This window comes from Perna viridis, chromosome 3, assembly GCF_037379345.1.
Source record: "Perna viridis isolate PV_CMFRI_1.1 ecotype Kerala chromosome 3, ASM3737934v1, whole genome shotgun sequence".
Lineage (NCBI taxonomy): Eukaryota > Metazoa > Mollusca > Bivalvia > Mytilida > Mytilidae > Perna > Perna viridis.
In genome coordinates this window covers 60,366,691-60,391,760 of record NC_142447.1, presented here as the reverse complement: position 1 = coordinate 60,391,760, position 25,070 = coordinate 60,366,691, and the positions used below count along the sequence as shown (strand labels likewise).

At 35.8% G+C, this 25,070-nt stretch overlaps 1 protein-coding gene across 4 annotated transcripts; it reads right to left on the bottom strand.

Annotated features, from left to right (window-relative positions):
• Positions 1-7,916: 7,916 nt before the first annotated feature.
• On the bottom strand, positions 7,917-17,772 carry LOC148623189 (uncharacterized). 4 transcript variants are annotated; one of them, XM_088573788.1, is made up of 7 exons: positions 17,210-17,600; positions 16,376-16,572; positions 14,752-14,894; positions 13,421-13,498; positions 12,132-12,327; positions 11,634-11,843; positions 7,917-8,723 (listed from the first exon to the last, which is right to left on the bottom strand). In XM_088573788.1, the coding sequence occupies exons 2-7, from the start codon at positions 16,556-16,558 to the stop codon at positions 8,007-8,009; spliced, it is 1,527 nt and encodes a 508-aa protein (XP_088429914.1). In that variant the 5' UTR covers positions 16,559-16,572; positions 17,210-17,600; the 3' UTR covers positions 7,917-8,006. The 4 variants fall into 4 exon arrangements, with proteins under 4 accessions (XP_088429914.1, XP_088429912.1, XP_088429911.1 ...); XM_088573786.1 differs by lacking the exons at positions 13,421-13,498; positions 17,210-17,600 and adding an exon at positions 17,700-17,772; XM_088573785.1 differs by lacking the exon at positions 13,421-13,498 and having other exon boundaries at positions 17,210-17,596.
• Between the last annotated feature and the right edge of the window lie 7,298 nt (positions 17,773-25,070).

Genomic DNA, 25,070 nt, shown 5'->3' with positions numbered 1-25,070 from the left:
GAGATTCTCATATATACGATAATTAAGGACCACTGCACATGTAAATACCTCAGTTAAATTAGATTTTATAGACGGATGAATCAAACAATTGAAAAAGAAAGAAAAGAAAGAAATCAGAATGCTGAGATTTGTCCACGAGACACTATATATGGTCTCCTCTTATCACATAAAACTTCCTTACTGGACTAACTGGATAAGAATGGACAAATACTTCCAAATAAAAAGAAATTGGTTACCTTTAGATGGTTTTACGTTGTCCTGTGTGTTATCTCCATTGATTTGACACTTCCTCAGATGTAACCACTATATGTAAAAGGAAAATATTTTATTTAACTAATTGACAATTACAAGTCAAAAGAATTTGCGAGGACATGACAAAACCGTTTAATCTACCTTACATGTACACAAAACTCAGGTGAAATACGTAACATTGATTTGATAATGCACTTTTTTTTTGGTAATCTTACACTTAGAAACTGCCAATTTATTACTGTATGGGGCGAGGGCTACCTTCCGGGTTCGTATTTGTGTTATTTAGTTCTTGTGATGGCAAGGTACAACACTTAACATGGTTAAAGCAACATACTGTCGAGTAATATATCAAAGAAGTATCGATGACCCCCATACTCAAGACCATGAAGGGGTATAGGTGCCCACATCAATGACCATACTCAAGACCTCACGGATCAAAGATATCTCATAGAGGGGTATAGGTGCCCACATCAATGACCATACTCCAGACCTCAAGGAGTAAAGATATCTCATAGAGGGGTATAGGTGCTCAATTCAATTACCATACTCAAGACCTCAAGGAGTCAAGATGTAGGTGCCCAAATCACTGACCATACTCAAGACCTAATGGAGTAAAGATACATAGATGCCCAAATCAATGGTCATAGTCAAGACCGCATGGAGTAAAGATATCTCTATAGAGGGGTATATGAACTGAAAATATCTCACAGAAACCCAAATAGAAGAGCTGACGGGGATATATTGTTATTACATCTGGTGATTAATGCTGCAGTAGATTATACCTTAGATTTAGTTGACCGATTTTAAAAGAAGACTTTTATATCTGACATATACTTCTTATCAATGAACTATTCACGTAGATAAAATCATCAGATTCTTGCCAAAGTGTTAGTACAGCCAAGTTTACTTCATCTATAATGTTACACAGAGTTTCTAATGACTCAATGAAATAAAATAGAGAAAAATGATGAAATGAAATTACAATAAAGATATCATGTCGCTACTTAATTAGAATCTGTTAATAGGACGAAAAATGAAAAAAAGATCTGAACTATAGAACTACAGCTGCATTACTGCACGTAAACTAGTCAAAAATCGTAAGAAAAAGCCAGCGCTACAATACACCAACAATTAACATTTTTGTGTTAGATACAATTGCTTTCTAAAGATAGTTGTACAGTGTAAAAATAAAATAGCAGAATAACTGAGTTCTAAATGTATGTTCATGAATCATCTTGGTGATTTTTATTTCGTTGGAAGTTGAATTTGTATACCAGATTTTGCCTATGATCTGTTTCTACGGTCATAACGAGTGCATGACATATCCTGAATCGCTTTCTGTTGTTAGCTACAGTAGACCCAAGAAGTTTTCATTGGAGTAAACAATAACTTTGGCAACAAAAGAAAACCGGAGTGACCCCAATCCCCCGAAACTAAAAAAAATACCTCATTGAAAAAACGAAATAGTTTCATATGCAAGACATGGATCGAAAAACAAAACAACAAACACCAAACGGCGAAGTTAAACATTACCAACTTAACCGCATTTATTTTTATAATGATTCAGGAACATCCAGCTATGCTATTATTTTGGTTATCATTCACTTGAGATATAATATAAAACGCAAGAATCGATAGAAAGTAGTACAACATGGAATTCATACTATATTCTAATATGACTTGCTTCAAACTTCTTTAGACTAGAACTACGGTAAAAACAAATTCGTGCAACTCAGAGGCTGCGTCTTTTGAAAAATATGAAGAAATTAGTCCTATTCCTATTAGAATCGAAGTAGATCACGGAAACTCCACTGTATCATTGTTTTACCACGGACTGGCCATTTATGTCGTTATTTAACCCTCGCTATCGTTCGGGGTAAAATGATGCGACATAAATGGCCAGCCCGTTGTAAAACAATGATAAAATGGAGTTTCTCTGATTTAATTTTTACTGAATGGCATGCTGTAGTATGAATCACTCGTACGGTCGTGATTAACTAACTGGCAGTAAATCAAAGACTTGTATTTCAGGAAGGTCGGTCGGGCTCATGCCAACTGCTTACATCAACAAGCAATCAAATATTTCACCCTAATCACCGACCGGCAGACATCGCTTTACATGTTTTGTTTTGATACAATATCAATAAAAACTATTTACTCTCGACTTACCTATGGTGGTAATTAAGTAAGAACATGTATTATATGTTGGGTTTTACCTAACTTCAGAAAAGTTTGGTGATTATATATATTAGATATCAAAATCTGTATCGCATGCGGTATCAACTCGAGACTCCTATACCACGTAAGATAAAAAATTTTACATGTCATGTTCATTATATCATATATTTTAACTTTACTTCACAGTGATACTTCACAGTATAGTCCGTGAAAGGGTGTGATATAGGACATGCGATATAGGGTCTAATAAAAGGAGGGGCTTGGGGTGATATTGGAGTCTTGGGGTGATATAGGAGTCTTAGGTTCACAGCATGTGATACAGACATGTTATGACCGAATTAATTTTTGTAAACACAAAATTGATTTTGTGACAAAATTTAATTTTGTCATAATATTTCTCAGTTTTGTATGCAAATTAATTCACAGAATCCAAACTAAACTAATTTGCATACAAAATTGATTCTTGTTACCCCATATTCAAATTAGGTAACAAAAGTGAAGTCTGTGATACAAAAATTAATTTTGTCATGATAAAAGTAACTTTTGTCTACTAGAAGATTACTTTGTATGACAAAAGTTGAATTTGTAGTAAGTTAAAAATTTTGTTAGTCTGAACTCATTTTTGTTGAACAAAACTCACTTTTGTCTGTACAAAATTGAATTTTGAGTACAAAACCACAAGCGTCCCATTCGGCGCCCCGAACGTACATCGAGGGTGAGTTGTCACCAAACAAAGATTAAAGATTGATTCAAAGCTCAAGTAGACTAAACCAAACTGAAATTCTGATCGTCGTTGACAACACTTGGTCTGGATCAACTCTTCATTAACCTGAAAGTCTCTGAAAATCAACATCAACCATACAAGAAAACAAATAGCACAATTCAAGTCGGACCATCTTAGATTCACCAAACCCACGTCAATATTTTAAACCAAAAATGTAACTTGTTCCGGGGCTGTCCATATGAGATTCTTAATTGGATTGTCAAGGACGTTAATAACCCCTTAAGCAACAAAAAAAAACATCTCAATCGGTGCAATCTTTAACCCAGTCATCTTTACAATAACCAATATCAAAGCCAAAAATTTAACTCGTTCCTTGACCCTCCACGGCTACTCTCCCCAACATCTCTCCTTGTCTCCCATTACCCTGTCCTCCGTCCAGATCAAGTACATAGTCAAATGTTATGACTTAGTAAATCGTGTTTGACCACTAGCAAAACGGTGTGTCAATTGTTTTGTTGATGTCTATTGGCGACCTTTAAGAGCTTGTCGATTAGTGCTAGTCTTACGTACTCCGTGTTGACGAACATTTTCGCCATATCTTAGTTTTACTGTTGTTTCACATACATGTGATATTTATAGGCAGTACATTTATTTTCGACGTGCCACGTTCTTTCACTGATGAAGCTTCAAATGAAACTGATGGTGATTAGAAATGTTATATTTAACACATACCAACAGAGATTTTAGCCATTTTTCAGATGCTTTCAGAATCTTGTTCCCACTAATTCAGGATTTGATTGTTTGTTTGTTTGTTGGGGTTTAACGTCCGAGCAGCAACATTTCAGCTATATTCAGACGATGAACATGAAATTGATGATAAAATGAACCTGAAATGATGATGAAATGAAAAAGGGATGGGACACAAGAACAATGGGGGTCGACAAATTTTGATTACCACTGGAAATAGGGAGAGGTGGGTAGGGTCGGGCAATTTAGCCTCCTGTGGCGGAGCCCTATGGTTCCTACTCCGGGAGAATACCATAGTAGGGTTTTTTAACGTGCGAGGAACGTGGCATCTTTCCCAACACGGTGCAGCACTATGGTTTGCGGTCAGGTTTTCCGTATTATAGCCTGACAACCACAGCATGTAACACGCCAGGGGTACCCCATTCCACCATCTGGGACACACATCCCAGTTGCTCTGTGGGCAGAGCGCCCTAGCCCCCGGGTAGGGTTCTGAGCACTATTTAGTCGCCTTTTACGACAAGCTTAGCGCTGCTGCAGGCCTATTCTTTTGACACCCGGACCTGCACGGGACCAGGATTTGATTAAACGAGTTTTACTTAATTGTTTTTGGCAAACAAACATTATCAACCCAGTCTGATTAGAATCTTACCTTTCTATCTACATAAAGAATTCGGATTATTTGGTTTTCATTGTAAAGTATCCTAATTTAATTACAACAGACATATGTACACAGTAACACCTGTTATCAAAAGGTATGTCTTTACTTAAAACACCGATTAAGGTAATTGTTGATGTTTTATTTGTACTGGCAGTACTTCAGTCTGCCTAATTATACTTTGTCGATTGGAATGTTTAAATGATATGAATGGTTTAAGCTGGTATTATTAAAGTGATTTAAATTTCATTAGTAATGAAGCAATGATTTTAATGTTCCAGTTCGTCTGTCTAAACCTTTTTCGTCAGTTTTCTCTGCATCTATGATATTTTGTCAGCTGCTTTATAGATATATCATAATGCGGGATTCGATTTCAGACGAGCGAGAGCACTTTATATTTTGAGCTGGGCATCCTTTAAGTTTTATCTGCATTCCGATTTGTTTCGTTTTATACAGAAGTTTATGTGGTCAATCTTATTTACTTTAAAGAAAACAGAAAGTTGAAAATTACGATAATAAGCTGAAAATTCGATGATCAGGTCTACATTTCCGTTAAATTTCATTAAAATCATATCTCTGGTATTGAAGAAAATGCCCATGGAATCCCCGTTTTAAATGCTTTTATCACTTTCAGTATTTTGAAGCTTAATGTCTTGAAACCTACAAGACGTAAATAATCAATGGTTAGCATGCCTGTAACATTTAAAAAATTCAAATCACTGGCATTGAAGTTTTGGCCCCTGAAGTGTGTGGTTTCATCTTCATACGACCCTTGTGATATTCGAAACCAGATGAGCTTCACAGACTAAGTGAGCCACTAGTCTCTGTCTCGATCTAGTCTGACCCTCTGCATTTTTTTTTTTTACAAATACTGGATCAAAGTATTTGTGTACGAAAAAAAACAAGGCCCATCCCTTCAAGTAAAATGGTCGGTCCTTTTTTATATATCAAAATAGGTTAAAACGAGTTTTGATTTCCATCATTTTCCAAAGTGTTTTACTCAAACTCTTGAGGGCATCAAGCTTAAAATTACAAGTAAAAGATAGTATGAAAGCATTAACTTTCATTTATGCCAATTTTCCTCTTTCAACATAAGTAAAGTATACAAGGATTCCCCAAGGTCTACGATAGAGGAAGGACATACCGGCTATCCACATATCACAGATTTCCCAAGGTCTACAATAGAGGAAGGAAATTTACTGGAACAAGAATATATCGAATGTCTATAATAGAGGAAGGACTTACCGGCTATCCACATATCACAGATTCCCCAAGGTCTACAATAGAGGAAGGACATACCGGCTATCCACATATCACAGATTTCCCAAGGTCTACAATAGAGGAAGGAAATCTGTGATATGTGGATAGCCGATATATCCTTCCTCTATTGTAGACCTTGGGAAATCTGTGATATGTGGATAGCCAATATATCCTTCTACATATCACAGATTTCCCAAGGTCTACAATAGAGGAAGAATATATTGGCTATCCACATATCACAGATTTCCCAAGGTCTACAATAGAGGAAGGATATATTGGCTATCCACATATCACTGATTTCCCAAGGTCTGCAATAGAGGAAGGATACATTGGCTATCCACATATCAAAGATTTCCCAAGATCTACAATAGAGGAAGGATATTTCGGCTATCCACATATCACAGATTCCCCAAGGTCTACAATAGAGGAAGGAAATTTAATGAAACAAGATTATATCGACTACCCACATATCACAGACACTATCTGACAAAAGTGTAAACGAGAAGTGAAATACAAGGAATAGAAAACAACACGCACAAACCAAAAGGACAGTGGTAGATGATAATAAAGAAACTTAAATCAAAGCTGTTTTCACCATTCTATGCATGTGTCAATGATGTTTTAAATATCAGTCCACCATTTCTGCGTGTGTCCAAGGCAATTGAAGTTATCCACATTGATTCCCAACGTACAGGATTCAACTTGCTGTTATCGTATCGTGCTGCGCTCAGCGTAGCTCTTAACTTGAATTTTCAACTCTTGAATTTTTAAGTTATATTTTGAATTTTCAATTTACTATGTTGATTTTTCACGTTGTTATCTTGAATTTTCAACTTATTATATTGAATATTCAAGTTAATATCTTGAATTTTCAACTTATTAATTTGAGATTTTCAATTTTGTGTTACCTAAAAAAATAGAAAGGATGGCCGATATAGGCTTCCGTAGTATTACCATATTCGTTCTTTTTATTTTGTCGTCTTGAAATTCGTGGTCGATCTTGCTTTATCACGAGTTACGGCGAAGACCTGATGAATACAGTGAGATAGGTTTGTGATATACCTTTAGGTTTCTTTTCTGTATCTCTTAAAAAGGTCACATCGAAAGGTAATCATAATTATTCAAACTAGAAACTCTAAAGATTCTGAATCGCTCACTTGATAAGCATCATTCTATATTTTTGTAAAAGCGGCCGTGTTTTATTGGATAAAAGTTCTCTTACATAAGGAACAATCAAATCAATTTTCATTGAATTCTGTCCAGTGAACGTATTAACATTAAAAATAGCAAAAAAAGACGCCGTAACAGGGCAACAATTCCAACATGCCATTACAGATTTACACAAAAAGTTGACCACAGATAGATCTCATCATGCTGAGCACTTTAACCTACGTAAGAATTTCGATAAACCTATTAGTATTAGAGATATATTTTTAGTCGGTGGCCATGTTTTTCGACGGATCAAAAAACTCCAGATCAGTTCTATGCATAATACCCTAAGGAACATTCAAACTAAGTTCGGCAACTTCGACCCCAGTCGACAGACAATTTTGACTTGTGGAGATTTTTGAAGGCCTATAATAAAGATCGTTTATTAATTGGAAATTTTCTTGTCTATATATAATATAGTTTCCAAGATTATGAAAACTGCAAAAACCGTCATTTTTCAAGGGCTATAACTCTTAACAAGGAGTCGTTTGACAATTTATCATAAAGATCATTTTATCTGTTGAAAGTTAATTTTATCTATTATAGTTTCATGATATTGGCTGAAAACTACAACGAACGTAATAGTTTGCCTTTCAAGGGCAATAACTCTAACAAAGAGTCGTCCAACAACTTTGACCCATGAAGAGACTTTTGTAGGCCTAATCGTTAGGATCATTTCATTGTTTTCCTAATATAGTTTTCAAAGATATCGGCTGCAAAACCGTCATTTTTCACCTGTCAAGGGGAATAACTCCAACAAGGAGTCGTCCGACAACAACACATGGAGACTACTGTGGGACTTATCATAAGGATCATAACATCATTAAGACGCCAAGTGATGGCAAAATATCTCATGGCCCGTCGGGTCAGGTAAGCTAAAAAAAAAATAAATGGTTTACATGTATTTGATTGAAACTGGCTGCCAGACAACACAAAATATGACATTATATAGGTCGGAATGCATAAACAAAGTATGGCCATTTATTTTCCATTTTCATAGAAACCATCTGGTGGGATGGAGCAACTGTTTATGCATAAATCTTCGGCAGCAACAGCCAGAAGCCCTTTCCTTGTGGTCTTGTTGGAGTGAATTACTGAATAGGGTGTCTCAACAAACATACCCGGATGTGATATCTCCATCTGACATGTCTGCAGTGGAACAGCAATATATGGCAGACGATGTATGGGTGTAGCAGAGCACCGTCTCTCTTCAAAGGCACTTATCCTGGAATCTTCCTTGGCTGGAGTAGATGTAGAATGGACATGTACACGGTCTAAGTGTTTGTTATATACATGTGCATCATTGTGGTGAAGTTCTAGTATTTTGATATCCTCGGTTAAGACCGGTTCATCCTTAGCGTTTTTCAATGACCATCTCTTTTTCCGAACGTAAGGTGTTCCAGGTTTTAGCGTACACCGTTCGTTCTCGGTCTCCACCTTATCAACATGTTTCTTTTTTTGAAAGCTGGGAGATGTTTCATATGTGATTTTTCTGGTTATACTTTTGTTATGAAAGTCTGGAGACATGGCGTCTGATTCCAGTGCTGGTTTTTCAAGGAGCTTACGGCCGGACATAGATGCTTCTCTGTTGAATGGTTGCCGGTTATTATTTTTATCTGGTGGGTTGTACTTAATTTTGACTTCTCGGTAATGTTCCCGCCATGTGGAACAAAGGATATAGTTTCTCCTGAGAGTAAACTGAAAATAAAGAATAATGGTAAGCACTAATGTCATTTAATATAAAAGAGTACGTACACCCTTTGTCTTCAGTGTAGGGTAATAACAAAAAAAAAAACAAAAAAACTCTGGACAAAAGTAAAAAAGGAAAGCTCGTATAACAAGTGGAAATATCAGGGTTCAAATCGCAAAGTTGACCTGACTTGATACAGGCACCAGGTTTAATCATATTCAATAACCGCTCTATATCATTCGCGAGAAAGGCTAGAATCGTGTTCAATAACCGCTGCATAATTCGTGGGAAAGGCTAGAATCGTGTTCAATAACCGCTATATAATTCGTGGGAAAGGCTAGAATCGTGTTCAATAACCGCTCTATATAATTCGTGGGAAAGGCTAGAATCGTGTTCATAAACCGCTCTATACAATTCGTGAGAAAGGCTAGAATCGTGTTCAATAAACGCTGTATTTAATTCGTGGGAAAGGCTAGAATCGTGTTCAATAACCGCTCTATATAATTCGTGGGAAAGGCTAGAATCGTGTTCAATGACCGCTGTATATAATTCTTGAGAAAGGCAAGAATCGTGTTCAATAAACGCTGTATATAATTCGTGGGAAAGGCTAGAATCGTGTTCAATAACCGCTATATAATTCGTGGGAAAGGCTAGAATCGTGTTCAGTAACCGCTATATAATTCTTAGGAAAGGCTAGAATCGTGTTCAATAACCACTCCATATAATTCGTGGGAAAAGCTAGAATCGTGTTTAATAACCGCTCTATATAATTCGTGGGAAAGGCTAGAATCGTGTTCATAAACCGCTCTATATAATTGGTGAGATAGGCTAGAATCGTGTTCAATAACCGCTGTATAACTCGTGGGAAAGGCTAGAATCGTGTTCAATAAACGCTGTATATAATTCGTGGGAAAGGCTAGAATCGTGTTCATAAACCGCTCTATATAATTCGTGAGAAAGGCTAGAATCGTGTTCAATAACCGCCGCATAATTCGTGGGAAAGGCTAGAATCGTGTTCAATAACCGCTATATAATTCGTGGGAAAGGCTAGAATCGTGTTCAATAACCGCTCTATATAATTCGTGGGAAAGGCTAGAATCGTGTTCATAAACCGCTCTATATAATTCGTGAGAAAGGCTAGAATCGTGTTCAATAAACGCTGTATATAATTCGTGGGAAAGGCTAGAATCGTGTTCAATAACCGCTCTATATAATTCGTGAGAAAGGCAAGAATCGTGTTCAATAAACGCTGTATATAATTCGTGGGAAAGGCTAGAATCGTGTTCAATAACCGCTATATAATTCGTGGGAAAGGCTAGAATCGTGTTCAGTAACCGCTATATAATTCTTAGGAAAGGCTAGAATCGTGTTCAATAACCACTCAATATAATTCGTGGGAAAAGCTAGAATCGTGTTCAATAACCGCTCTATATAATTGTTGAGATAGGCTAGAATCGTGTTCAATAACCGCTCTATATAATTCGTGGGAAAGGCTAGAATCGTGTTCAGTAACCGCTATATAATTCTTAGGAAAGGCTAGAATCGTGTTCAATAACCACTCAATATAATTCGTGGGAAAAGCTAGAATCGTGTTCAATAACCGCTCTATATAATTCGTGGGAAAGGCTAGAATCGTGTTCATAAACCGCTCTATATAATTGTTGAGATAGGCTAGAATCGTGTTCAATAACCGCTGTATAACTCGTGGGAAAGGCTAGAATCGTGTTCATAAACCGCTCTATATAATTCGTGGGAAAGGCTAGAATCGTATTCAATAACCTCTGTATATATTGCGTGGGAAAATCTAGAATCGTGTTCAATAACCGCTGTATAATTCGTGGGAAAGGCTAGAATCGTGTTCATAAACCGATCTATATAATTGGTGAGAAAGGCTAGAATCGTGTTCAATAACCGCTGTATGTATTGCGTGGGAAAATCTAGAATCGTGTTCAATAACCGCTGTATAATTCGTGGGAAAGGCTAGAATCGTTTTCAACAACCGCTATATAATTCGTGGGAAAGGCTAGAATCGTGTTCAGTAACCCGCTATATAATTCTTAGGAAAGGCTAGAATCGTGTTCAATAACCACTCAATATAATTCATGGGAAAAGCTAGAATCGTGTTCAATAACCGCTCTCTATAATTCGTGGGAAAAGCTAGAATCGCGTTCAACAACTGCTGTATAATTCGTGAGAAAGGCTAGAATCGTGTTCAATAACCGCTCTATATAATTCGTGGGAAAATCTAGAATCCTGTTCAATGACCGCTGTATATAATTCGTGGGAAAGGCTAGAATCATGTTTCCCAATTTTAATAAAGTCATTTCAATATTTTCCGTTGTATAAAATTTAAACATCGTCATTTTTTCGGAGTCTTACAATAATGAATAAAAAAAATATTGACACGCCCCTATTCAGTTAAATTCGGAGCTACTTTTCTCATGTTTAAAGATAAAAAAAGTTTTAAACTTAATTTATAAGAATTGGCTATGAAAAAAATTTTCGCGCAATAAAAAAAATGCACATGGAAAATTTATGTTATTTTTCAATAGACAAAATTTTATTTTTCCACTTCGCGAAATAAACAATATGCACATGGAAAATTTATGTTATTTTTCAATATGCAAATTTTTTTATCATAGCCAATTCTTAAAGAGCCTGTTATCATTTGAAAAAGAACCTTATTTTCGTGGGAGCGAGGTAATATTGATAGAAAAAGTCGTTAACACTTATATCCGGAATGTATAATAACAATTTGCGAGTAATATAAGATTTGCCCCATTATCAATTAGTTGTACACCTCTCCCGCTTTACATCAAGTAATATTTATTTTATGTGATTGTAATGGTTTTATAGTTTTGTATATTTTCGCCATTTTACCATATATTACAAAGCACTTAATCTGCCACCTTACTCACCCCGCACCACAAACACAGAATGAGGAGACTGGTCATTGCCACCAGGATCAGTGTTACTGCTTGCCAATCTTTGTCATGGGCTGAAAAGTAGCTAGCTCCAACTAAACACCCAGTGAACACGGCTAGGGTTAGTGGAATGAAGATAATGGCACATAAGATGTCTGCTATCAAGTAACGTCTATCCTTTCCTAATGATTTATTCTTCAGAAACTGAAATTATAACATATATAATTAAACAATTTACATTGATATCCATCATCGTCAACAAAATGTAATATAGAAAGATTTATTTCTACTACCGACGTTATTTCTACTTGTAAAGCGCCGAATTACGGGAAAGTAGGACGAAATAACATATAATTGTTGTGTATATTCAATAAAAAAGATATCTGTATGTGATCGAGTCAATAACCACTGATGAATGGGTCAACCCCGAACACCAACTTTAGTGTATGGTAGAAAAAAAATTAAGTTGTACCATCATTCTAAAAATCATACCCAAGTGAATGGTTTAGGATTTTTGGAGACTGTAAATTGGAATTCACATATTTCACATCTAGTCATGTCAGCGGTGCCCAACCATTTCTCCAAACACGTCATATGAAGAGCTCCAACTGTACCAGAGCAAAAACATGGAGATACCAAATCCTCAGCTTCATCACCCTCATGACATATACGACAAATTGGGGCGTCACTGAAATAAATCAACTATGTTTAGTATATCGTAAATACATGTATTTTGACAATATGGTGATAAAAAAGGAGCCCTTCAAAGCAACAAATAAAATTTAAAAGTTCCGGACACTGCAATGGAAATGGAGTAAAAAAAAAAACAAGCATAAATATTAACACGAAATGAACCTAGATTCTAAAACAAAGTGCTGTTCTTGGATCCACTGGCCTACTGTAGAAGAAAGCTAAGAAATGCAACACAGACATGTCCTTAAGCAAAGAATGGAGTGTCAGGACACGACAAGATCGACCGACAAATTCTTGATGGCGTCCAACGGTAGATTTTTTTTCAATGATGTTTGTTTGTTTGTTTGTTGGGGTTTAACGTCCGAGCAGCAATATTTCAGCTATATTCAGACGATGAACATGAAATGGATGATAAAATGAACATGAAATGAAAAAAAAAGGATGGGACACAAGGATAATAGGGTCGACAAATTTTGATTGCCACTGGAAAAAGGGGGATGGGTAAGGTAGGGCAATTTAGCCTCCTGTGGCGGAGCGCAAAGGTTCCTACTCCTATCGAATACCACAGCAGGGTTCTTTAACTTGCGAGGAACGTGGCATCTTTCCCAATACGGTGCACCACTATGGTTTGCGGTCAGGTTTTCCGTATTATTTTTCAATGATTACATTAAAATCAGAATAAATGGAATAGAGTTGTCACCCGGCGTGTAGATACATATATAACTGATAACATGGTTGTTTCTGACCAAGATCGGGTATCTTTTAAAACATTTTTAAATCTGTTTATAACGATATGCTTTATGTCGCTGATGTAGCTCGTGTTAAGTGGCAAGAACTAGGTTCTCTATGATTATGAACATTTTCATCACATTGACATCAATGTAAAGACTGCTATTTTACTTTATATATACAGTGAGTACTTACACTTTATAGTGTCTACTTAATTGTCTAAGGTTTAAAACATCGATTTGAAGAGTATTTAATGAATTATCATCAAATACTTAGTACATAGTTCTGTCGTGAACTTAGTTTCTACCATCTTTATCATTAGTGTTCGGATAAAAGAGGATTGATATGTGTCAACATACCTAAGATGGCTGGAGTCTGGATTTGGGAGGGTTGTAAGATCTGATATACTGTTACAAATAAGTCGCAACTCGTTTGCACTGAAGCACAGAAAAGTTAGCAACAAAGAATAGCATTGTATAAAATATTTCCTAGATAAATGAATTAATATAATCAATAGAATACAAAATAAAGTAAATTGGGTATCTAAATTTTCAAGGTATAAAACTAGGATCACGACACACTTTGGTGACCAAAAGAAAATAATCACGTAAAACTACTCCGATTGATACTTTTTAAGCAAAATATATCAATGATAATCATATACCAATTAACAGGATAGTCCCCTTTTAGGCTAAATAAAATTAATTTGTAGATTCTCACCCCCTTCAGCCCCTAAAATAATGACAAAATAAAATAAATTGGGGCAGGAATTTCAAAATCATGATCTTTTTTGTGTCAGTTTCTGGTGTGGAAACACCATAACACACAAATCTTTCATTTCTTGGTAACTAAAACGGTGATTCTTCTCTGAAACTGATGTGGCTATGGATTTAGAACATATCTACACTTCAAATGGCTAAAATTAGGCTAGCAAATGTCTGGTAAGAAATAAAAAAATAAAAGAAAACTCCTCCCGTCCGCCCCATATTTTTTTGAAGGTTGGATGAGAATCTACCATTTAAGGTGGCCTTACTGCGTTTTTTTCTGTTGTTTATTTTTTCTTGTATTATTAACAACCTGATCTGAATTTAAACATGACCTGACTTTTAAAGATTGCTGTAAGCATACGTAATATCGCCAGGGTTTGGATGTGACACATCTGCTGTACTATCACATATGATTCTTGTATGCATACGTGATGTTGCCATGGTTTGGAAGTGACCTATCTGCGATACTATTACTAAAGAATGCTGTATAGCTGTATACATACGTGATTTTTCATGGTTTGGAAGTGACCTGTCTGTGATACAATCGCTAATGATACTTGTATACATACGTGATGTTGCCAGGGTTTGAAATGTTACCTGTCTGTGACACCATCACTGATGATTGCTGTATAGCTGTATACATACGTGTTGTTGCTAGGGTTTGGAAGAGATCTGTCTGTGATACTATCACTAATGATTGCTGTATAGCTGTATACGTACGTGATATTTTTCATGGTTTGGAAGTGACCTGTCTGTGATACTATCGCTAATGATAACTTGTATACATACGTGATGTTGCTAGTGTTTGGAAGTTAAATTTCAATGATGCTATATTTAATGATACTTGTATACATACGTGATGTTGCCATGGTTTGGAAGAGACCTGTCTGTGATACTATCACTGATGATTGCTGTATACATACGTGATGTTGCCAGGGTTTGGAAGTGACCTATCTGCGATGCTGTCGCTGATGATTCTTGACCTTTTGTATTTGGATCGATCGTGTTCTTCATCTGAATCTTCATTTACAATACTGATGTAAACAGTATTGTCTACGTGGTGGACCTTACAATAAAATTCATTCAAGATGTTATAAAACCAATAAACTGTACGGACTTAATCTGATATTCGTAGCATACGCTATTTAAAACGTTGCATAATAATTTACCATTTTAAATATTTGTTGGAACAGCTATTTGAATATTTAATGTATATATAAACAAAAAGACAAGTGCTCAGGCTAAACAATAAAGCTAGATCACTTCAAGTAATCTGAATATCTAGCTCCTGAATACTCAAATAGCTATTATAATACGAATGCATTAAAAATATAAAGGTTTTTGTTTGTTGAGATAAAATTCTGAAAATATTCAAAGAGTTCGTATGAAGATATGCAGTAGAAAAGTTAAAATATTTTGAAAAAGAATTTTTAAGATTTTTTTGGATGACTTATATGACTCAGACAACTTATACTAGCTATTCAATTCTGCATTGTACAGTTTATATATATATGGGTCACTTCCAAACCATGAAAATATCACGTATGTGTACAGCTATACAGCAATCATTAGTGGTAGTATCACAGACAGGTCACTTCCACACCATGGAAAAATCACGTATGTATACAGCTATACAGCATTCTTTAGTAATGCTATCGCAGATAGGTCACTTCCAAACCATGGCAACATCACGTATGCATACAAGAATCATATGTGATAGTATGGCAGATATCACATCCAAACCCTGGCGATATATATATACAGTGCAGAATTAAATGGCTAGTATAAGTTGTCTGAGTCTTATAAATCATCCAAAAAAATCTGAAAAATTCAAAATATTTTAACTATATTTCAATATATATATTAAATCAGATGTTGATGAATGCAGTATTATAATGATGCATGCCCATAAAACGCACTGTTAAAACGGGCTAAAATTTCACTGAAAATAGTATCAATTTCGACTATAAGCGGGTACACACTCACCGTAGATGTCAGCTATAGTCTCTTAAGGAACTAGCTTAATTATTACACCGCCTTTCACGCTAGCTGATTCTGGAATTTGTTAGTCTTATGAACAGTTGACATATTCTAGGGGTATAGCTATAGCTAGCTAAAGGAGGGGGAAATTGGCCTTTAAATACGACCAATGTATATCATAGAGACGGGTCTAGCCTGTCACACATTGGTGCTCTTATTCAACAATTGATTAATGGTGACTTTGTTACTAATTCTACGTATTACGGACAACTTATAATATCAATACTATTTGACACCACCAAAGTGGACATATTTATTGTCTACATTTATGGAACTTTTCAATAACGTAAAATTTCAAATAGACATTGATTGTGGGGGCATATGTATAAATGTGGTAAAGTGATGTTAATACAACTGCATATCAAATATGATTGACCTATCACAAGCCAAGTTCAGTTCACATTAAACTGACCTAATCAGAAAACTTAACATGAAAATCTTAACATGGATGCTGACGCCGACGTCGGAAAGTAATACTTTAGTCTCGCCTTTTGGTTCAAAACAGACCTTTTCCCGACTTTTGTTGGAAATTGGAGATAGTGGTTCGACTGCAGTGTTTTCTAAACTCTCCTCTCCCCTACAAGCCAAGATGTAACTCCCGTTCAAATCCCGGGTACTGTATTTTCTCTTGTCTTTCGAAGGGGATTCGTCTGGAAGGTTGTCGTAGTGTCCCGATGCATTCATTGCCATGTCAAACTAGATATCTGTCAACAACAGAAAGAGTAGTGAGTACATTTAACTCACGGTGTTGCCAGAGGACATGTATCCATAGGTTATTAATTTTATTGTTAAGGCTATATGTGACTACATGTCATTATCGACATGTACACTTTTTCTAATGACTTTTCTCTCATTTATTACGTTTTATATAAATGGAATTTCAAATTCTTCTGATTCATTTGATTCTCGTGTTGTAGAAGCAATTTAAATAATCTTCCTGCCTAAATATACAGAGATCTTCCTGCCTATATATACAGAGATCTTCCTGTCAACATATACAGAGATCTTCCTGTCTACATATAGAGAGATCTTCCTGCCTACATATACAAAGATTTGTCTTTTTTACTTCACCTTAATCCCATATTGTTTGTGGTTAAGTATAAATTTTAACCTTTGAAAATCAAATTTTCTACAAATGTAATGTATACACATGAATAACAATTGACAGAATACCATAGTAACAAATAAAGATATGAAAAAGCTGAAAACTGCAAGTATAAAACGGGAACTTAAAAAGGGAAATGTTTGGGAGTAACGTGGAAAGCTAAATCTCTTGCAAGACACAAATAAACCTCCGCATGCTGACGATAAACCACCATCGCATCAGCGTATATAACGTACCTGTTCCAAGCACTAGGCAAGACACAAATAAACCTCCGCATGCTGACGATAAACCACCATCGCATCAGCGTATATAACGTACCTTTCTAAGCACTAGGCAAAACACAAATAAACCTCCGCATGCTGACGATAAACCACCATCGCATCAGCGTATATAACGTACCTGTTCCAAGCACTAGGCAAGACACAAACAAACCTCCGCATGCTGACGATAAACCACCATCGCATCAGCGTATATAATGTACCTTTCTAAGCACTAGGCAAAACACAAATAAACCTCCGCATGCTGACGATAAACCACCATCGCATCAGCGTATATAACGTACCTGTTCCAAGCACTAGGCAAGACACAAATAAACCTCCGCATGCTGACGATAAACCACCATCGCATCAGCGTATATAACGTACCTGTTCCAAGCACTAGGCAAGACACAAATAAACCTCCGCATGCTGACGATAAACCACAATCGCATCAGCGTATATAACGTACCTGTTCCAAGCACTAGGCAAGACACAAACCTCCGCATGCTGACGATAAACCACAATCGCATCAGCGTATATAACGTACCTGTTCCAAGCACTAGGCAAGACACAAATAAACCGCCGCATGCTGACGATAAACCACAATCGCATCAGCGTATATAATGTACCTGTTCTAAGCACTAGGCAAGACACAAATAAACCGCCGCATGCTGACGATAAACCACAATCGCATCAGCGTATATAACGTACCTGTTCCAAGCACTAGGCAAGACACAAATAAACCGCCGCATGCTGACGATAAACCACAATCGCATCAGCGTATATAATGTACCTGTTCCAAGCACTAGGCAAGACACAAATAAACCTCCGCATGCTGACGATAAACCACCATCGCATCAGCGTATATAATGTACCTTTCTAAGCACTAGGCAAAACACAAATAAACCTCCGCATGCTGACGATAAACCACCATCGCATCAGCGTATATAATGTACCTGTTCCAAGCACTAGGCAAGACACAAACCTCCGCATGCTGACGATAAACCACCATCACATCAGCGTATATAATGTACCTGTTCCAAGCACTAGGGCTACAACTTTCGATCGTTGTCATGAGCAACTAATCACCATGCTAAAAATACTCTGCATTTGTGAAAGTTTTCATTGAATGCATTTAGATACATCATTCTAAATCATAAACGTCTTTGAAAAAGTCTTAAATCACGGTTGTTGATTACTACGGAGAACATTCACCAATGTCTTCTTTATAATACTCTGAATACAATAAGGTGGTTTATTTAAATGCTGTCTTTTGACAATTGTGTACTCTAAGAACGAGGCTTTCAGAAAAGATAGGCGTTTGGAAAATCAGATATTCAGCTTACAGGATATTTGCTCACTTGCTTAAGCTTGCTAATGCACAAATAAACATGTGTATATCACCTTTTTATATATCCAAAGGCTTCGATAGGATTTGGCTCGATGGACTCTTGCGAAACTCTGGGAGAGTGGCGTCTGCGGTATATATCATGGCGATATATAGAAAATTAAAAAAAAATGAAGGTTTGTTCGGCTATTTCTTTGACGATGGCATTAAGCAGGTATGTATTCTATTACTCTATAATGAACAACCTTGATGGACTCTTGCGAAACTCTGGGAGAGTGGCGTCTGCGGTATATATCATGGCGATATATAGAAAATTAAAAAAAAAATGAAGGTTTGTTCGGCTATTTCTTTGACGATGGCATTAAGCAGGTATGTATTCTATTACTCTATAATGAACAACCTTGATGTTAAATGACAGAACTATCGTCCAAATTAATTAACTGCATGTAATGATGTAGTCTCAAAGAGAACTTCAGACTCTGCTCCAAATCTCGCAAATTTATTTTAAAAAATGGAATCTTCAGTTAACCCTACCCCAATAAAACAAAATCTAAAGTTACGATGGCAAGAAAGAGGTTGAATAAGATCTCATATTGGAAAATAGGAAACGATTCGATCGAGGAAGTAAATTAATATAATTATCTTGGCTATTTATAGATCGGTCAACTACCACATTAATACCTTTCTCAAAGAAATTGCTGATAGGCACTTAAACTACATGATCCACGTTTTAGAAGAATACGACGACTTTAATCGTTTAAATTCTGGATATAGATCATTATCATTAAACCCTACGCGTGAGCGATTTGGTTGCCAACATTACATGGCAGTAAAGATTTGCTGGATAGTTGGCAATATAAAGCTGGTTATTTTCTGCATAAGCTTAACACACCTAAATCTGCAATGTTTCTAGAATTAGGGTGGAAACCTTAGTCATCCTTCGTGGACAAAGACATTATTTTAAACGTTACTTCGACAAAGAAACGTTACTTCAACCTTTGTTAGCAAGTCTATAATGAAATGACTATTTTGAATCAACATTTTTAGAGATCTCATATCCGTATTTTAGTCACAATACGTCAATCTGAATGGTTTCTCATCGGATGATTTAAGTCAAAATTCTTTGTTCGGGACAAGCACTAGACATAACTTATTCCTTGAAGTGCAATAGTAGTTTGGATTTTTGTAGGCACAGTTATGAAGGAACAGGCAGACAACCATACTTGAATGATAACGACTTCCGAGCTTCTAAACTAAAGCTTTTAGCAAGAAAGAAAACAACTCCACTGAAAATGTATTTATACAGAATGAATATGTCTGAAACAATATACAGCGTACATGTAACGGTCTTTGTAACGCCTGGGTGGAACGAGGACCCCGAAGATGTCTTTTCGACTGCCCAGCTTAGGCCAGATAAAATAAATTTGTTGATTCTCATCCCCTTCCATCCTTAAAAATTGACAAAAATAAAAAAAATGGACGGGAATTTTTTTTTTCGCGTCAGCTACTATAATATACAAATCTTTCAAAAACGATGTTTCTTCTCTGAAACTGATGTGGCTATGGATTTAGAACACATCTATATTTCAAATATAGCTAAAATTAGGCTAGCAAATATCTGGTAAGAGATAAAAATAAAATATAAAAAAATAGTATCCTCCCACCCGCACCTTATTTTTATGAAGGTTGGATGAGAATCTACCATATAAGTTTACTTTGCCTCATAACGATATACGCCAGAAATTTTACAATTCTGTTTTATTTCAGGCGAATGTTGAGAGCAGTTTAAACCTGTTGCCAGGAGCTAAGATAAAGTTCCCAATTAGTCGGCCGTTATTACGATTATATAGATAAAATGTTTTTAAATTGAAAATTGATTGTTTCGATCTCGGGAATGAGTTAAAATGTAAAATGATGATTTTATGTATGTATTCGCCCTATTCATTTGTATGTACATTGAACTGTATAAAACTGATGTATTTTTTCATTTCATTTCAAGCTTATTATTCTTTGAAATTGTTAACCTATTACTATCTATCTGTAGACGCGCCACTACTTTTACCCTACTAACGACATGTAGATTTTCAGTTACATCACTCTGGTTCAAAATAACTTTTATACTTACGAACGATTAAGAGCACCGACTGTTAAAAACAAGAGGTAACCCGATGTTGTGACAAACATGCAATATTTCAGGGGTTTAGACCGGGTTGCCCGGAGACTAGAGTTTGCCTAACAGTATTTTTCTTCTTTTCCAAACAATATCAAGGGTTCAGACCGGGTTGGCCGGTGACTGGAGTTTGCTACACAGCAACTCATGGTTTGAGGTGGCTCGATGAACGGTGTTTGCCCCACAGAATTTTTGCGCTCACAAAACTGGCTTATGAACTACTAGTAATAAAATTATCTATGGCTTGGCACAGCTTAATATAAGCACAAATATTAAATGTTAGGACAAACATGGCTCAAAACTTCGTGATCTGACACAGTGTATATAGGTATCAGGCACAGAAAGATTTATCAATTAAGTAATTAATGTAGTAAAAATAGCATGTCAAAGAACCACAAGAATTCATTTTTGTTGAAATCAAAGTTTCATTCTGGACCCCTTGGTTCTGTGTAGACCTTTTTGAAAACATGAGTCCATAATCAGAACACATGGTTAGATAAAGCATATCATCTTTAATATGAAACTATCGTTTGATTTAGAGAATCTAAACACCATGTCATTACCTAATGTGGGAACCAATCTGAATACATGGCCTGAAATTAAAATTATGATTTAATGGGAAAGATCAGGATATCAACGAACTTGAAGAATTCAAGACTTTTTCTTATTCTTGTGAAAATTGTACCATGAACAAAATTTAGAAGATTGCATGATGTAAAACAGGAGACTCCTAGAAGCCCGAATCGCTCTCCTGTTTAAAGTGTTTTTCAATGGGAATAAATTTAACAAGGAATTGTCCAACAATTTTGACTCAAGAAGACTTTGGTATGACTTATCATAAAGATCATTTCAGCAATTTAAAGTTTCTATCTATTATAATTTTCTAGATATTGACTGAAAACTTTTTGAAAAAAATGTTTTTTCATCTTTCAAGGAGTCATCTGACAACTTTGATCCCTGAAGACTTATGAAGGCCTTATAATAAGGATCATTTCAGCAATTGAAAGTGTTTGGCTTAACCTAACCGTTTTGAGGATGTATGCGATAAACTACTGGCTGACCCATGTTCTATACAAGTAACAGCGGCCATGTTTTTCAACGGATCAAAACTCCCCACATCAGTTCTATGCATGACACACCATGGCACATTCATACCAAGTTTGGTTCCCATTGGTTTAGTAGTGGCAGAGAAGATTTTTGAAAGAAATAACATTAAAATTAGCAAGAAAACGTAGAAAAAGGGCAACAACTTCAATATGGCTAAGCAGATTTAAATGAAAATTTAACCACAGATAAAGTTCGTCATGCTGAACATTTTGATCCATGTCAGCATTCGGCTAAACCTAACGGTTTTGAAGATATATGCGGAAAAACTACTGTCTGAACCCTACGTTCTATTTTAACACATTCAAAAGCATTTCAACAGAGTATTACCCTACACTGCTATTATACTTAAACTGAACTAATTTCCCTGGTCAACATATTAAAATTTTCATAACTAGACACTTTATATCAATTTGACTTTTCCCGTTAGTTATACTAGGTTCAAATTGCTGCTCTTCACTTCCTGTTTAAAAATCATAAAATATTGATGATGGGATGGAGATTTTAACTGATAATTATATTAAATGGAATCTGTTAAGCACCTGGTTGAATTTTGCCCTTCAAGGGCATTAAATTAAACAAGACGTTGTTCAACAATTTTGACTCAAGAAAACTTTGATAGGACTTATCATAAGGATGATTTCAGTAAATGAAAGTCTAAATCTATCATAGTTTTCAAGACATTGGCTGAAAACTGTAAAAAAAACCCTGTCATTTTCCCGTCAAGAGCAATAACTATTATTAGAAGGCGTCTGACAAATTTTATGCCTGAAGACTTTGTAGTCCTAAAAATAAGGATCCTTTCAGCTACTGAAAGAATTTGGCTAAACCTAACGGTTTGGGAGATATATGCGAAAAACTGTCTGACCCTAATGTTCTATTTTTAGTAACAGTGGCCATGTTTTTCGACGGATCAAAAAACCTCACTTCAATTCTATGCAGGATACCCCAAGGAACACTTATACCGAGTTTTGTTTCAATTGGAAAAATAGTTTCAGAGGAGAAGATTGTTGAAAGAAGTAACATTAAAAATAGCAAAAAACTTCGAAGAAGGGCAATAACTCAAACATGGCTTAATAGATTTCAATGAAAATTTAACCACAGTTAGATCTAATCATGATGAACACTTTTACCCCTTTCAGAATGAGCTAAACCTAAAAGTTTTGGAGATATATGCGAAAAACTATTGTCCGACTCCTATGTTCTATTTTCAGTACTGGCGGCCATGTTTTTCGACAGATCAAAAATCCCCAAATCAGTTCAATGCAGGATACCCCAAGAAGCATTCATACTTAGTTTGGTTCCAATTGGTCGAGTAGTTTCAGAGAAGATTTTTGAAAGAAATGAACAATAGCAATAAAAACGTTGAAAAAGGGCAATAACTCCAACATGGCTCAATAGATTAAAATTTTACCGCAGATAGATCTCATCACGCTGAACACTTTTACCCTACGTCAGAATTTGGCTAAACCTAACCGTTTTGGAGATATATGCGAAAATCTACTGTCTGATCCCATATGTTCTATTTTAAGTAACGGCAGCCATGTTTTTCGACGGATCAAAAATCCCCACATCAGTTCTATGCAGAATACCCCAAGGAACATTCATACCAAGTTTGAGAAGAGTTTTGAAAAATTGTTCACGACGACGGACGTCAAGTGATGGCAATAGCTCACCCCGCCTTTGGCTAGGTGAGCTAAAAAGGAGCCCCTCAAATCTTCAATTCATTTGAAGACAAGGTCTTAATTTTATTTGCAGAAATAAAGTATTATTGAGATGAATAATTGCCAGAAACATATTTACAGGTAATAAAAGATGTATTGAATGATATAAAAGGAATTATATTTGACTGTGTAGTGTCCAGAATCAGTATGGAAGTTTAAGGAATGAACTGGCAACACAAGGTAGCTCATTTCTAAATGTATATTTTTTTTTTGGGGGGGGGAGGAAGGACAGAGTTTTGGTGGGTTTTTAACATGAAGGATTTTTATGAAGACTGTCTTACATCAGTTCTATTTTACTGATTGAGAAACACTAGGATAATAAGGTATTTACATGACACTTACTACAACAAACTGCAAGAATCAGAAAGAAGGTCCTTCTACAATTTTTAACCTTTATTGCCTATTTCTGCACATACTTTCTTCGTGTTGGACTGTCAATTTTTAAAATGACCACATTGTCCTTCCACAAAGTCTGGAGATAAATAAACTTGAAACCAAACTGTTTCAGTGATATTCCTGTTTAATAAGGCCTGAACATTTAACAGACAATCAACCAGTAGATCTATAAAACAAGTAACATACCACCAACATCAAAGACAGAACTAGGGATTACTAAGATAATCCTAAGTATCATGATACCATTGGGCAATGTGAAGTATGCCCATACAGTGAACAAGGTTTAAAAACAAGAGGCTCCAAGGAGCCTGGTTAAAGTTTGTATTTCAAGGGCAATAAATTTAACAAGATGTACAACAATTTTGACTTGAGAAGACTTTGGTAGGACTATCATAAGGATCATTGCAACCACAGAAAGTTTCTATTTATTAAAGTTTTCAAGATATTGGCTGAAAACTGTAAAATTCAGCAATTGAAAGTTTCTTCCTATTTAAAACAGTTTTCAAAATATTGGCTGAAAACTAAACAAAAAAATTACTCCAAAAAACAAGAGGTTGTCCAACAATTTTGACTCAACAAGACTTTAGCAGGACTATTTTAAGGATCATTTCAGCGATTGAAAGTTTCTTTCTATCTATAATAGTTTTCAAGATATTGGCTGAAAACAGTAAAAATTTAAAAAAAAAAATCATTTTTCATCTTTCAAAGACAATAACTCTTCAAGGAGTCAAAGGCCTTATAATAAGGGCCATTTCAGCAATTGAAATAATTATGCTAAACCTAATGGTTTTGGATATATATGCGAAATATATATATACTGCCTGACCCCTATGCTCTATTGTTAGTAAAGGCGGCCACGTTTTATGACGGATCAAAAATCCCCACATTAGTTCTACCCAAGTTTGGTTCCAATTGCACAATTAGTGTCAGAGGAGAAGAGTTTTGAAAAAGTTGTTGATGATGGACACCAAGTGATGGCAATAGCTTACATGACCTTTGGCATGGTGAGCAAAAAAAGACTTTACAAAATGGTCCTAAATCGACAGTACCACCAACATTAGATTTCTCAGTGGATGGAGTAATATACTAAAAATGTCC